Genomic DNA, 16,578 nt, shown 5'->3' with positions numbered 1-16,578 from the left:
TAATGTGCCAAAGTGTAAGGTTATGCACTTTGGAGTGAAAAGAATAGCAGCAGTATATTGCATTGGTGGAACCGTACTCCAGGAGATTGATGAGGCCAGGGATTTGGGAGTGTTGGTGGATAGGGAATTGAAGTTTAGGGGGCACATTGCAAAAGTGACTAAAACAGCTCACCAAATCACTTGGCTTCTGAAAAATACTTTAACATGCAGAGACAAACAAGTTGTTGTTCCTATGTATCGAGCCTTGATAAGACCCCATCTGGACTACTGTGCCCAGTTATGGGCACCAGGGTTTCTTCGTGATGGGGAGGAAGTGGAGAGGATCCAGAGACGAGTGACCAAGATGATAGCAGGTCGGTGGAATGAACCTTATGAGAATAGGTTGAAGATTTGTGGGTTGCAGAAATTGGTCGATAGGCGAAGGAGGGGTGATATGATTGAGACATTCAAATTACTGAAGGGTTTCTATAAGATTGATCCAGAAGATATTTTTGAAAATATGACTGGTGGTGGGAGGACTAGGGGCCATGAATGGAAGCTGGGCAAGAGCGTGATTGACAAGGGTGTTAGAGCTAGGTTTTTTACTTTCAGAGTAGTGAATGAGTGGAATAAGCTTCCAGAGTCTGTTGTGGGTACTATGACCGTGAATGTGTTCAAGGCAAGGTATGATAGATACTGTGTGAATGTCGAATAGTTGTTCTTGACATGATGTTAGGGTCTCCCTCGACGAGTCTGTCGACTCCTTGGAGTTGCCCGGAACAATAATAACAATAATAATATTACAAGTGGCTCAAAATCAGAACTCCAGCTCTGCACTCATTCTGGCTCCTTGTCACGACCATTGAGAGCAAATTCTGTACCTTGCTTTCACCTGTCACACGTATCAACATCAAGATAAGGCTGACATACCTTTTAGAACACTGTTTTCCTCAAACTCTTGCAGAGATAACCATGGCAAATTGCTTCTTCCAGTATCGGGCACAACACACTTCCTACTTCGTATAATCTTACCTTACAAAAAAATCCTGAATAACTGGATACCTACAAGTCTTCTCATCCTGATGGTATTCCTAAATGTGTTTAAAACTCGTGCTCTAGAATTACCACCCATCCCATGTCATCTTTTCAATCTCTTATCTATTCTATAGAATGAAAGTATGTTTATATCAGTTGCTTCTCAAAAAATGTGATAAAAGCCATCCAATTATCATTCCATTTCTCTCATTTCAGATTTTTCAGAAATTATGGAGGTCATCAATAGCCAACTTCACCAGCTAATTCTTAATCCACATCAGATCTAACAATTACCTTTCACCTTTGGACAAGCCATGGAAAGATTTAGGGAAACAGTGTTGTTCTTGACATTTCTAGGACATCTGATTAGATCTGGCAAAGAGGGGGCCTATCCACCAATATCCCTTCTAATCTTTGTAACTAGGTAATCCAGCTTTCTATTAGTTACTGACTTCATATTATAAATGGCATCCTCGTTCTCAGATTCCCATATCAATGCTGGAGTTCTTCAGGAATCTGAACTTTCATCCACTCTCTCTTTCCTTATACATAAGTGACCTCTCAATGACCACAAATCATATCCATAGTCTGGCCAATGGCAATACACCATTCCTCCTCATCATTTGCCAAACAGTTCAAATCATTCAAAACTTCAATATCTTCCATAACCAGCACCCTGCATCTGGGTGGATGTGGGGGGGGGGAGAAGAAGAAATGAGAAAAATCTGTAAACTTCACTGCCAAAATGCAATCTATTATTTCTTAAATGAAAGATTTCGTCTCACTTCCTTTTACCTTTGATAATTCTCAGCATCTCCAAACAAACTATACTAGAGCTCACTTCTGGCACCAATTCATAGCCATAGCTTCCAAAACTTCATGTCTCCACTTCTCATCTGAACAAACTAACATATAAATCTCAAATTTGCCTAAACTTGAAATGTTTAGACAAATTCACATATCCAAGGCAGTGCACCAAAATTCTCTCTAAAACAAAGGAATCCAGTTAATCTGTAACACTCACACAAATTCATCCCTATCTCATAGATGCTGTATGGTTATTTTCTTATTTGTGCTAAAAGTGATCAACACTCATCCAAGACGAGCAGTTGCTAATAAACATCTATTTACTGACCAGCTTCAAACCTACCAAACTAATTTCTCTTCATTCTCATTCATTTCATCTACCTGTTTCTATGGTACAGGCCTATGATGTTTTCCCTGAGAACTACAACTTCCGGTTATTCAAGAATCACTGAAGCTGATAGCAGTAAGGTTTCGAGTCTCATTAAGTCTCATATAATAAACACCCAGCATCCAAAAATGCACTTCACTAAAGAAAAGGAATAGCTAAAGTGTTACATATATGTAATCTTTACACCACAAAAGCAAACATTATTCATTCACTTAAAAGGTACTCTATCCTAATAACACACCCAGAAGTGTATAAACTTTATAACTTTCACAAGGTACCTGAGGCAAATAAGGCCTAGTGTCTAATAAAGCCTGTTTAAAAAAAATCACATTTACGGTAAGTTGTGCTGGTTTGGTTTCTCACACACACACAGAGGACGCAATAAGCAATGGCAAATCAGTGGCGGCATATTGTCTAGCGACAGTATTGTGTCAGTTTGACCTAGACCTTTCTGGGAGGTGGTTGTGTCTTCCCGTTTAATAATATTAAGCCACAATAATTTGTAAGTTTTAATTAAAAATATTGTTCTTTTCGCATTGTTTTTATATTTAAATTGTTCTTTCAACATTGTTTTATGATAAATTGATTTGAATGTTTTAATTGATTTGAATTCATATTTTACGTGAAAATAGATATGATCTAATCTAGTTCGCGGCGGTTAATAAGGCCCAGTAAATTTGTTTATGGGCCTTATTAAACTGCTATAATTTATGATTTCATTTTTTGGTGATTGCTCATAATAGTTATTTATTTTATTGCTAAAGGCCTTTGAAAATGTCAGAAGTTAAGAAGAAACGGGGTCTTTAGACTGATGAAAGATTAGAAGCAGCTATGAAAGCTGTGCAAAGAGGACAACTATCACAATGTGCAGCATCAGAACGCTATGGAGTACCTAGAAGAACATTGAGGAACCATTTAAAGACAGAGAGGAAGACAACGAAAAGATTAGGAAGAAATACTGTGCTAACAAAAGAACAAGAGAAGAACTTAGTAGAAAGAATAGTAAAGTTTGCTTCAATTGGCGTCCCTTTAACTCCAAAAGCTATATGCAGGCAAACTTTTATATTTTGCGAACAAAATGAAATTAGGAATAACTTCAATAAAGAAAGTGGCCTCGCAGGAAAAGAAGTTATTTTTAAAGAGAAACCCAACAATTTCTGAATGTAAAGCTCAATTTTTGAATCCTGCTCGAGCTGCAAGAACATGTCCTAATCCTCCATCTTGTGATTCAGATAACTCCAATGATGAGATTCCACTGGCAACTCTAAAGTTGAAGTCAGGAGTTAATGACAATGCCAAATTATGCAGTTTAAAGGCAACACCACGAAGAAAAGAGTTAAATTATAAGGGCTAGAGAGTGACCAAAGATCTTTTCAAAGAAAAGGATAGAAAGAAAAGAGAAGGCTGCCACAAAAAACAGGAAGAACCAAAAAAAAAATAAAGGAACAAACAGAGTGTCAAAAGAGGGGTGGTATTGCCATGGATGCAGAGAAGAAAAGGTTGATGATATGAGGCAATGCACATGGCGTCTTAAATGGTACCATGAAGAGTGGGTTGGTCTCACCAAAGAAGAATGTGGCATATTTGAATGCCCTTATGACTGTTCTTAAGCTAATAATTATGATTAAATTTAATAATAATTAAAAATAATTGTTATATTCTTTTTTAAATATTTAATTTTGTTCAAGGGATTTATTAAACTACTATGGTTTAATAAGGCCCACACAAGGTGTTTTTTAAAGACTTGGTTAAAATATAAATTACTGCAAGAATTGTTCTTATTTGTGTTTTTTTTAATTAGTGATAATACAAACTTTAATATGAACACTGTTGTTTCAATTAATCTAAACAATTGTCTAATTTATTCAAATTTTAAATAAGGTGGGCCTTATTTTCCTCAGGTACCTTATGTCATGTGTAAATTTTGCACAGTTTAAGCAGACAGAACTATTAACATCCTTGATGAGCAAAAGCAATACATATGCCACAATCTTAACAGTGAGCCAGGTCTTTGGAAACCTTCACACAGTTTGATGGAAGAAAACAACAATCCTACAAAGAAACAGTTACAAATCTGAGGGGGAGCGCATTTTTTTTAGAACTGGTAGAGCAGCAGCATTGATATGCTCTCTTAATATATGGATAGCTGCATTCACTCAAAGTTTGGGAGAACTATCTTCAGCCTAATGACCAAGATCACCTTACCTCTAAACCCAGAATGCATTTGCAAAGACTTCAGCTCATGATATTTTTCAATTATAATTTGGAATTGTTTCTACTGGTTGTTTCTGATTACTGTTGTTGTGTTCTTATTTTCACTATATAATTTAAGGAAATTACAACGTACTAGGATATACATTAAAATAAATTTTAATATATTTCAATATTTCAGCAATGTGAGGAAGAAGTAGGAAGCTATTATTTCTCCTAAAGTCCTGATGGTGCCCTCTAGCGGGCAATGTTGGTATTCTTGGGCGATTGGGCTGGAGGTCTTCTGATGTAGGTTTCCCAAATTTGAGGAAGTCTCATGCAGCCAAATTTGTTGAGGTTTGGATCGTTTCTTACGGCTGAAGCTGATTCCATGAAAAGCCTTTCATATCTGTATTTGCTGCGGTGTATTATCCTGGCTTTCTGCCACCGTATTCTATGGCAGGTATCCAGCGCATGGTCAGCAAGACCAGAGTGGCTGTATTGGTGAAAAATGGATGTAGTCCTTGTGTTCTGAAATTCTGATATTTGCTGTCCTGCCTGCTTGGCCAAAGTAGGACAGCTTACAGCTGCAAGGGACCCGGCATACACCAGGTAGGCCTAAGGGGGGGGGGAGGTTGGTCTTTAGTAGAGCAGATAAGGGATGCCAATTTTTTATGTGGTCTGTAACATGAAGTTATGTTTTTTTGGATTTTTGCAATTTTTTCCGAGGTGCCTCGGATATTGGGTATGGTGATGGATTTAGAGTAATCCTTGTTGTGAGGGGGGGGGGGAGAGGTTGTGGTTTACTGGTTTCAATATTTTTTTGATTTTGGGGGGGGGGGGGGGGTTAGCCATTGGCTGAGAAAGTGTTGAGAATGTGGTTAGGGCATTGCCATTCGAGCAGATAAGTTTAGCCCTGTTGTGTAGTGTCTTAATGACCCCATATTGTTGTGAGGAGGGCTGGTGGGATTGTTGGTGAATGTATCTGCCTGTATGGGTGGGTTTTCTATATACTGAGAAAACCAAGGTTCCATCAGGTTGGCGGGTGACTAGTGTGTCTAAGAAGGGAATGCAGTTTTTTTTTTTCTCTTCCGAGGTTTTTTCCCTCTTCCAAGGTGAATTTGATTCTGGGGTGTTGGTTGTTTAAGTGTGTTAAGAAGGAGAGGAGTGCATCGGAGCCATGTGGCCAAATAGTGAATATATCATCTACATAGCGAAGCCAAACAGTTGGTTTTTGTGGGGCAGAGTTTAAGGCTTTCTCTTCAAAAGTCTCCATATAAAAGTTGGCCAAGGGTGGGGAGAGTGGAGACCCCATGGCTCTCCCCTCTATTTGTTTGTAGAATTTTCCTTGCCAAACAAAATAGCCTGAGTTCATTGTGAACTGAAATAGGGCTGTGATATCAGGAGGAAATTTAGCTTGGATTAGCTCTAAGGATTCTTTGAGTGGGACATTTGTGAATAAGGAGGAGACATCAAAGCTGACCATTATGTCAGTGTGTTTGAGTGTAAGATTTTCTATGCTGGCTTTGAAGTGGGCTGAGTTTTTTTTTTATGTATGAAGGTGTGTTGCCAGTATAGAGTGAAAGAGCTTTGGCCAAATGTTTAGCTAGTTTGTATGTGGGGGAATCAATGCCATCCACTATTGGACGTAATGGCACATTTTCCTTGTGAATTTTTGGGAGTCCATAAATACGGGTGGGGTATGGAGTTATATGGTTTTAATTTGTTGGTGATTTCCACAGGCCAAGAAGTGACCCTCTTAAGGAGCCTGTGGAGTTTTCTAATTTGTGAGTTGATGGGATTGTACTCAATAGGGAGGTAAGTGGTCCGATCTAACAATAAAGATTTCAGCTTACCTGTGTAATCTTTTTGGTTAAGCAATACTGTGGCATTCCCTTTGTCAGCTTTGGTGATTATTATTTTCTTGTTTTTCTTTAATTCTAATAGAGATTTAATTTTTTACTGGGCATGTTGGTTTTAGGTGGTTTGGCTTTGGTCAGAACACAAGCTACATCCAGTCTGATATCGTTGGCGACATGGCTTGGAAGGTGTCGAATCCCGCGTTCAATTCGTATCATTATATCCTCAGCAGGTATTCTTCTGGGCGCAATGGCGAAGTTATGGCCACGTGCGAGCTTTTCAACATTTCAAAAATATTGAAACCAGTAAACCACAACCTCTCCCCCCCCTCACAACAAGGATTACTCTAAATCCATCACCATACCCAATATCCGAGGCACCTCGGAAAAAATTGCAAAAATCCAAAAAAACATAACTTCATGTTACAGACCACATAAAAAATTGGCATCCCTTATCTGCTCTACTAAAGACCAACCTCCCCCCCCCCCCCTTAGGCCTACCTGGTGTATGCCGGGTCCCTTGCAGCTGTAAGCTGTCCTACTTTGGCCAAGCAGGCAGGACAGCAAATATCAGAATTTCAGAACACAAGGACTACATCCGTTTTTCACCAATACAGCCACTCTGGTCTTGCTGACCATGCGCTGGATACCTGCCATAGAATACGGTGGCAGAAAGCCAGGATAATACACCGCAGCAAATACAGATATGAAAGGCTTTTCATGGAATCAGCTTCAGCCGTAAGAAACGATCCAAACCTCAAGAAATTTGGCTGCATGAGACTTCCTCAAATTTGGGAAACCTACATCAGAAGACCTCCAGCCCTATCGCCCAAGAATACCAACATTGCCCGCTAGAGGGCACCATCAGGACTTTAGGAGAAATAATAGCTTCCTACTTCTTCCTCACATTGCTGAAATATTGAAATATATTAAAATTTATTTTAATGTATATCCTAGTACGTTGTAATTTCCTTAAATTATATAGTGAAAATGCATAACCAACGTCTAAGCCTTTCCACGAGAGTTGTGTTCTTAGGTTTCAATATAGAAAATAGCTCATATTGTCCTGGTAAGGTACCAAGTTAATACCTATTTTATCAAAATAAAATGAATGCATTCATTAATCTAAAAATAGTTTTCCCTGCAACTTCGGTTTTTCTCTTGTAAAAGAGGCAAACCAATATAAAGAAGAGCAAGAACGATGAGTCTCTGACTCCATGGAGGTCAGATGTTAATAATAAGAACAGGACCAGCAATTTTATTCCATTAGAGTTAGGTCCAGCTGAAATCAACTACTTAGTATCTTGAATAAGTAATGCAAGGCTCTTCATTTGATTAAGAAAGCTAAACAAAAATGAAACTATTATATTATAAACAGAATGCAAAGAACTACTCTTCAATCACTGGGTTGGTTAGCCAACTGGATATTGTACCTGTTTCCAATGGGCTGTGGTTTCATATCCTACTATGGCCAGAGTGTTTTGTGAAAGCCATTAAGGAGAAAAATAGACTATTTCTGTAAACCAATGGGAGTTCGCTCCCCCCCACAAAAAAAAACAAAAAACGCACACACTTATTGGAGCTACAAAATGGCATGAAAAAGTTCTATCTTTGATTTTATAACAAGGGGAACTGAATTAACCAATGTTTATCCCATCCATGGTATTAAGTGTGCAGTAAGTTTAAAACTTTTCAGGCGTGTGAGATTTACATTAAAATAACAAATTTAGACTATTTTTAAAATTTACTGTATAAAATAATCTCATTCAGGATACTCTTACCAGTTATGCACAAATAAAATTGACTACACCATGTTCATTTAAACATCTACACATTACTGGGATTACAAATAATTTCATCTCCTTTCATGATTACCAATTTCTATGATGTTTATTTTAAAAGAGTAGATCTGGTTACTTTTTCAACTCAAGATCTGAATAATGACCTCCAAATGAATACATAGCGAGTTAAAATTGTCACTATAAAGAATATAAAAATCTTAGTTTCTCATAAATTTCATACATTTGAATCTGAAACCATCTTAGTTTCAATTTTACTTATATTTTCATCTAATAATTCATCATCTGATTTTACAGGAAGGCATGATATAGTCCTCTTGCATTTTTTCTTTTTAGCAATTAACTTTGGATGTAGAAAAGAATGATATATTACCTAAAAATAAATGAAATATTTTTAAAAATAAACATAGAATATGTATTTAGTAAAAATTAAATTTTTGAAATAATTATCTTTATTATTTTAATTATGGACAAAGAGCATTTTATAATTATTATTTTTCTAACTATGAAGACACAAGATTCATCATGGGAGGTCAACACAAAGTCTATCATACCACTCCTTAAACTCATTTATGGTCTGCACATTCACCACCTTCTCAGGCAATGCATTCCATGTTTTTTCTACTCTCCATGCAAAAAAAAAACTTAGTTTTTATCCTTTTATTCACAGCCTTGTTCGACCATATGAAAAATCTCCTCGATATTAATACAATAATAATCCTTCAACAGCTCAAATGTCCCAATCATACCCCCACCTTTGCTTTCTATCCACCAAACTTTGTGGTCTGCAGGTCTTCAGTCTATCCTCATAATCAACGTTCTACAGTCCTGATATCATTTTTGTTATCTGCTTCTGCACTCACTGCAAGGTCAGTTCATCCCCTTCAAATCATGGTCACCAGATCTCAGCACAGAGATCCAGATGCAGTCTTATCAAAGCTTTATACAATGGAACCAGCATGGTCAATGTTCTCAACATTGCCACAATTTTCTGAGATGTCTTCACAACCTTTGTAATATTTCCTCGGAACTTCAAATCCTCTATCCACAATCATCCAGGATCCCTTGCTTCCTCCACTTCTTCCAGTATAACTCCACCAAGTGAGTATGAAGCATCCCATCTGTGGATCCAAATATTTTAAAACCTTACATTTAGTTGCATTAAACTGATATCCCCGTTCATTTGCCCATCTTTCCAGCTTATTCAAATCCTCTTGAAGATCCAAAACATCAGCGCACTATTACTAATAACCTTCCCAAGCTCCACATCATCTGCAAACAACTGAACATCTTCCTCTAGTCTTGTAACAATATCATTGACAAAGATTGAACAGTAATAGTCCCAGGACTTGGACCCGCTTGAACTCCATTTGTAACCTTCCTACTTCCTAATACTGCAATCCATATACAACTCTCTGATATCTATCAGGGAGCCAAGCCAATCCACTGACCTGATATCCAAACCCATATGATATAACTTAAAAATCAACTTATTGTGTGGCACCATGTCAAATGTCTTGGTTAAAAAAAAACGACAATGTATGCCTTACCTTCATCCACTGCTCTTGGTACTCTATTGTAAAAGGTAACCAGATCACTAAAATAAAGGTGACCTTTTACAAATTCATGCTCACCTGCATAATAATGTTCTTCACCTCTCTCTTTATATGCATTCTTCCTAATCTGTTTTTCTTCTGTAACATCCTACTAAATATCTTGTCTTATAAACATATGTGAAATGGAGACAAGTAGGACAAAGTATTTATCCTACTTGCCTTCCACTTCACACAGGGATTTTGCTCTAGACCAGAAAACAGAAGATAATTAGCAGGACTATGTTTAGGCAGATTAATTTGGAAAAGTGTAAAACTGATTAGTATGGGACTTCAAAGGTCAACCTGACATGCAGAAGTATCGAGGAGAAAGGAATTTATGTAGAATTATAACAATCTTAGAAATCTGCTTACAGTAGTTCCATGAACAGAAAAATTTGACAAGATATTAACAATACATGGGAACTAATTAAATATAAGCAGCAGTGACAAATTGTATATCTCAAGTGAAAAAGAGCACAATTTGATGTAAAGAGGATACTAATCAAATCAAACAAGAACTACAGGTGAAAAAGTACAAAGAAAGAAATGGAGAGTATTTGCTTAAGGAATATAAGAGAACGAGATTTTTCTTCTTGGAATTACCCTAACATCAAACCTCACCTGGCATAAACACATCACAGCTATTGCAACCTCAGCTTCAAAAAAACTAGGATTTCTCTTTTGCTCAAGATGTTACTTCACCCCTGAACAACTGTTAACATTATACAAATCACAAATCCACCCAGCTATTGAATACTGCTCTCACATATGGGGTGAGCCCCTAAAAGCTCCCTCAAGATGCTTGACTCAATACAGAGGAGAGCAATTAGACTTATTAATGACCCATCTCTTACAAACTTACTCCTCCGACTTTCGCTCAGATGTTTGGTTTCTGCAATACGTATATTTTAAATATTTCCATGGGAAATGCTCACCTGAAATAACATCAATAATTCCCCCACTTAGTACTAAGCTCATTGGAACATGTGCAGCTACTGCTGAACACTTCACAGTGCACCTTGAAACAAATAGAATAAGTTTCTTTTCCTCTTCCTTCATCCCTGCAAATGCTGTATTGTGGATCAGTCTTCCCCTCTGTTGTTTCCCAAGGAATACAATATACAGTCTTTTAAAACAAATGTAAACAAGTTCCTCCATTCCCAACCAACTACCCATATACGACACTAATGTACTATAGGTTGATCAACCAACCTCTCGTGTATGGGCACAACATAAAAAACTCCACATGATAACCTAAATCTGATGGTGGAAACATCTAAAAATTTGTTTATGTTTTAAATGTAAATTATTTGTCTAACATGGCAGTAGTCTTCATTATTATGTCATAAATATATGCTGGGCACTGACAAGGAAAGAAGGAAGGAAAGGATTAATTTATAAATTCATGTCTGACTATTTCATCAAAAAAACTATAAAAACTAGCTAGGTGCTTGCAAGCAATATAACATCATAATAAATTGTTGCCATACTGTATGCATATTTCGAAATTAAGAATATTGTGAAAATTAAGTATATTATATAATTATTATATAATAAACATTTTTTATGTGGCTCCAATCCATAAAAGGTTTTTATGTAAACCTATAGTACATCACTACCACAGGTGGGTTAAAGTTTTTTTAATCTATTTTTTGTATTTTTATTCATTTTTTACCTGATCCAGAAACCCTGCTCTAGAGACCAAACTTGGAACTTTATTCAAGTTACTTCAGGTTTCCAATAAGCATGGCAGTGTTTCACATTGGGTGATGAAATTCATCTCCCACCTGAAGACTAACATCCATGCCTATGGTAGGATTCGAACCCACAGCCTGTTGGGTTGGGAAGAGGGCATGCTAATCACTTGTATATATTGATTATCAAATATAATACATGGTAATTTTCAAATGAAACAGAATGCCAAGGGAGAAAATCATCTGAATTATAAAATTACCTGCTATCAAGAGTACAAATGTAGCAGAAATGGAGAAGATAGCAGTTATTCAGATATCGCTCCTTTATATTAGACTAAACTTGATAAGAGAGTAACAGGATTATTTGATGAATTAGATTTTTTGAGGGTCAGGATTAGAATAGATAAAGCTAATTTCTGTTCCAATGAAATATATAGCTACGTGGAGGCAAAACTGAATTAGAATCATCAATATTTTCATTGAGAAATTTTTAATGGAAGAATAAACACCATGCAAGACATGAGCAATAGATGCACCATATCAGCCCTGCAGTGTTGCACTTTCTAAAGAGCAGACATGGAATTAGATCACAGGTTCAGTCAGAAAGATATGACACTGAGTGAAGAAATCACATAGAAATGTACAGGCAAGTGCTCAAGAAAGAACTGAAATTCATCATGGAAAAGGAATAGAAGAAACAGTTCCAGAGACAGAGAAACCAAAGAGGAGGTGGATCTCGCAAGAGAGACATTAAAGTTAATTTAAGAAAGAAAAAAAAAGAGCATTAAAGATTAGGATATTTCTGTGGAAATAGAAGAACAGTGCAAGGATATCAATAAATACTATAGTGCAGTGGTTCCCAACCTGTGCTCCACGGAGCCCCTGACCTTAGGGCTCCGTGGCCGCTCCAGGAAAATAAAATAAATAAAAATCGAATGAAATTAAAGAATAAGAAACAAAAAGTAGAATCAATTACTTCACAGTGAATTTTCATAGCGATAACATTGCGATTTCTTAGCGATTCTTCTGCGAGTTTTCTGCGTGTTTGACCTCTTTGTGAGTATTTAGTTGTGTAGTTGGTAAGTGTTCATTAATAAAGTATTGTGCTTTGTTCTACTCGTACGTTCGAACTACTGCGATACATTTCTGGTAGAAAAACGTTACATTATCGGTTGACTTCGGTGCTTTTATTGGATTTCAAGTAGGTAAGTATTTGTATTTTGTTATAAAATTTTTATTTGCTTTATTTTGTATTCTAGGTTATGAAAGATAAAGTTGGTTATTCTCATATTCCTGTGTGATTTTCTTTTAGGCATGGATCACTGGCTTCAAACAGATACTTTGAAGAAAAAAGATGTTACATTTCAAAAGGAGGACAAACCAGCAGCTCACTCCATTACTCCATCAGATGAGCCAACGACAAAAAAAGATGATAACCAAGCAATGCACTCCAGCATTTGTTTCTCAGAAGAGCTTTCCGCAAAAGAAACCATTTCCAAATCTGTGGCGCCACCTCAATCATTGTCTGCAAAATGCAACAGCAGTGGGGAAAAGACCTCCCAATAAAAAAAAGGAAATACGAAGAAAGTTACTTGAATATGGGATTCACAAAAACAAATGATGGTCGGCCTCTCTGTGTGATTTGCAGAAATGTGTTGACCAACAGTTCCATGTTTCCTGCTAAACTGCAGTGTCATTTCGAGGGAAACCATCCAGAGTTGAAAGATAAACCATCTGGTTTTTTCAAGAGGAAGTGTAACGAAATTTTGGCTTCACAGAAAACTATGACAACACTTGCTAAAACCAATAATGAAAAAGTACTGGAAGGTTCCTACCTAATAAGTTACCATGTAGCTCAAGCTGGTGAAGCTCATACCATTGCAGAGACTCTTATTAAATCTTGTACAATCGATATTGTCAAGTGTTTGCTTGATGAAAAAGCTGTTAAGTTAGTCTTCAACATTTCTTTATGAAATAACACCGTTGCTAGACGAATCAGCGATATGGCTGATGACGTGAAAGAGACGCTTGTCAGTCACATCAGGTGTACCAAATTTGCACTACAAATGGATGAATTGACTGACTTCACCTGGTTGGCGGTTTTAATGGTATTTGTTCGTTATGTTTACTTACAAAGCTATCAGGAGGACCTTCTTCTTTGCAGACCACTACCAACCAACACATCAGGGGGTGAAATATTTAATCTTTTGGATGAATTCTTCTCATCAAATGAAATACCGTGGGAAAACTGTGCAGGTATATGCACTGATGGGTCACAAAGCTGGAGCCATTGCCAAAATTAAAGATAAGGCAAAGGACACGTGCTAGCCTCGAGAAAAATGCCTTCTAAGCTTATGATAGTGTTGAATGATGCCATAAAAATAATAAACTATATAAAATCGCGACCTCTTAAAAGCAGGCTCTTCAAACTAATGTGTGAAGACATGGGAAGCCACCACGAGTCCCTCCTGCTGCACACTAAAGTAAGGTGGTTGTCTCGAGGTAAAGTGTTGACACATTGGATGGAACTGCGTGCAGAGGTAGCAACATTTTTGATGGACCATAATGCTCCATTGGTTTTAAATGATGAAGACTGGGTGTGCAAACTGGCATATTTGGCTGACATTTTTAGCAAAATGAACGAAATGAATCTATCACTGCAAGGAAAAACTGCCAGTTTTTGATGCAAATGCCAAAGTGTCTTCTTTTAAGAGGAAACTTATGTATTGGTTGGAGTGCATGGAAAAGGAAGATATTGATTGCTTCCCTTTTACAAAAAGCTTCTTGAATGAAAATAACATCAAGATTCAAGAAAAAATACAGAAAAATATTCAGCCGCATCTCGAAGCTTTGAAAGACACGTTTGAACATTATTTTCCGACAGCTCAAGAGAAGGTGCTTGATGACTTCAAATGGGTACTGAATGTGTTCAGCGCGAACAAAAAACCACCCAGCTTAAACTCAGTGGAATACGAGGTTCTCATAGATTCGACATCTCACAGCGAACTAAAAATCGCGTTTCAAAACCAAAGTATACCGGAGTTTTGGCTGCATTTACAAGATGAATTCAAAATCTTGTCTGAGAAAGCAAATTAGTATTGCTGCCTTTCTCAACTATATATCTCTGTGAAGCTGGATTCTCCACCTATACAGGTACCAAAACAAAAATATAGAAGCTGCTTAAATGCAGAACCAGACATTCTGCCTGCAATTATCATCAATTGAACCTAAAATAAGAAAACTGTGCAAAAAAAATGGTGTCTCATTAAATGTTTATACGTTATTTCATGTTATGTCTTAATTTAGGCCTACTGTTGCACTATAGTGCACTCTAGTTAGTAAAATTAAATAGGAATTGTCTTCTATAATGAATAATAAAAATTTTGAATAACAAGTAATGAACGAATACGTATTTGAATTGAATTGGATGTAATGATTAAATTGGAGGAACTGAGTTTATTGTATGCACCTTATTGTAAGACATGGGGTAGGTATATCTTTACAATATAAAGATATTGTAAGACATACAGTAGGCCTAAGGTGCCCCACCATAGAAATTGATTCTAAAAAGGGCTCTGCAAGTCAAAAAGGTTGGGGGAACTGCTGCTATAATGAATACAGAACAAGAAAAGCATACAAGATGATCAGGGTCATCAACAAGAAACAAAGCAGAAAACCATAAAAGATGAAAAGAGTGAAATCTTGATGAACACAGAAAACATACAAGACAGAGAGATGATCAAAATACTGCTTGGAGTTATATATGATGCAGGAAATGTTGAGTTTCAAAAGAAGTTAATTGATTAAATAAAAGGAATGTCATCACCAAGCACTCACATCATGTGTGAACATGAGTCAAAAAACAGCCTAAATGTATTCATTTTGGCACTGTAAAATAAACAGATCAATCCATATTTCATCGACTACTTAAGAAAGTTGAAAGTATTTTTTAAGTAGTGTAAGCTAAGATAACTCCAATGCCGAGGACTGTATTTTCATAAGTTCTCTTCTGAATTTGAAACTCTCCAAATTTCTGTGTGTGTGTGTATTTGGCTATTAAATAAGAATATTCTTTAATATCTCCTATTTCTGTTTATTTTACATTCACAAAACAAATAAAAAAACTTAGGATTTTCTTTAATAAAAAGAGAAAATAAAATTTAGCTTTCCCTAAATATAATAACTGTCAAATTTTTAAGTATAGAGCTGAGATGTCAATTTGAAATAAGTGAGATTTATGAATCCATCCATATTTTATGTCCAAATGTAGGAGGGGGGGACTTAAAACTTTCAAAAAATTACCAGAAAGTTTGTAAGAACATAACCTTCTTGTAAGCTTTCTAGTAAATTTTCAAAAGGAAGAAAATTTTTCTACATTTCTTACTTTCACTTGTTACCACACTTTGCTATAAAATATAAACGAATCTGTAATATTGTCTATTATAACATCTATGTATGACAAATATAAGCTTCTCAGCTCTATAGTTTAATATTTTATTATGCGCCCACCTAGATCTCAATTATGATGAATTTAACTTTCTGATAGTTTTAATTACAGTATTGAATGAGATTTGTCTTCACTTCCTCTTGCAATTTTTTGAATTTGGTCAATTGAAGCTTGGTCTTTCAGGCTGGTGAAACTTGATGCATTAATAAAAGGTGAATATATATATATATATATATATATATATATATATATATATATATATGGGTTGTGGATAGAGTTTGTGTTGTTTAAATAGTGCAGCCAAGGCAACTCGAAACTTCACTTTCTATGTTTGGCTATAAAATATATATATGGATCCATAATATTTTCCACTTCTATATAAAAAACTATCATTTAATTTCATAGAGAACATTGTATTTAAAAAATAATACAGCATAAAATTCAGAACAAATGATTGCACTTGTTTCTTCAAATAAAAATATTAATGGAACTTATTTTGATTGTGAAATATAGAGAATAATTATAGATTTAATAATCAAAATGAATCACAATAAATTATGATGTAGTAAAATGAATTTTTCAGCATTTTTGGAGTAGCATACATGTGGTTTCTTCATAAATATTTTAGACTTCTAAAAAAACTTTTAAGGGATAAGCTGGTAGTTACTGATAAAGGAAATTTTCTAAGAAATTGTACTGTGGAATGAGTTTACTGATTAGCCACAGAATCCTTCTATTTGAACGGTCAAACAAGATATGGGAAGATTTTTCCTGATTGCTTGCAT

At 36.0% G+C, this 16,578-nt stretch overlaps 1 protein-coding gene across 2 annotated transcripts in view; it reads right to left on the bottom strand.

Moving 5' to 3' along the window:
• The window catches only part of LOC150093527 (XK-related protein 6-like), a 119,235-nt gene that overhangs the window by 11,343 nt on the left and 91,314 nt on the right, over positions 1-16,578 (bottom strand). Inside the window, exon 5 of one of the 2 annotated variants that reach the window (XM_090413556.1) lies at positions 8,281-8,430. The exons of the other annotated variant lie outside the window; for it this stretch is intronic. Within the exon in view, the coding sequence (XP_090269682.1) occupies positions 8,281-8,430 (150 nt within the window). The remainder of the gene's footprint in view (positions 1-8,280; positions 8,431-16,578) is intronic. 2 annotated transcript variants of the gene reach the window in all.

Source organism: Typopeltis vanoorti, chromosome 24 (genome assembly GCF_054136105.1).
Source record: "Typopeltis vanoorti isolate ZY-2024b chromosome 24, IOZ_Tvanoo_1.0, whole genome shotgun sequence".
In the NCBI taxonomy this organism is placed as follows: Eukaryota; Metazoa; Arthropoda; class Arachnida; order Uropygi; family Thelyphonidae; genus Typopeltis; species Typopeltis vanoorti.
The sequence above is the reverse complement of the archived record's forward strand: the minus strand, read 5'-3'. Positions and strand labels throughout refer to the sequence as shown.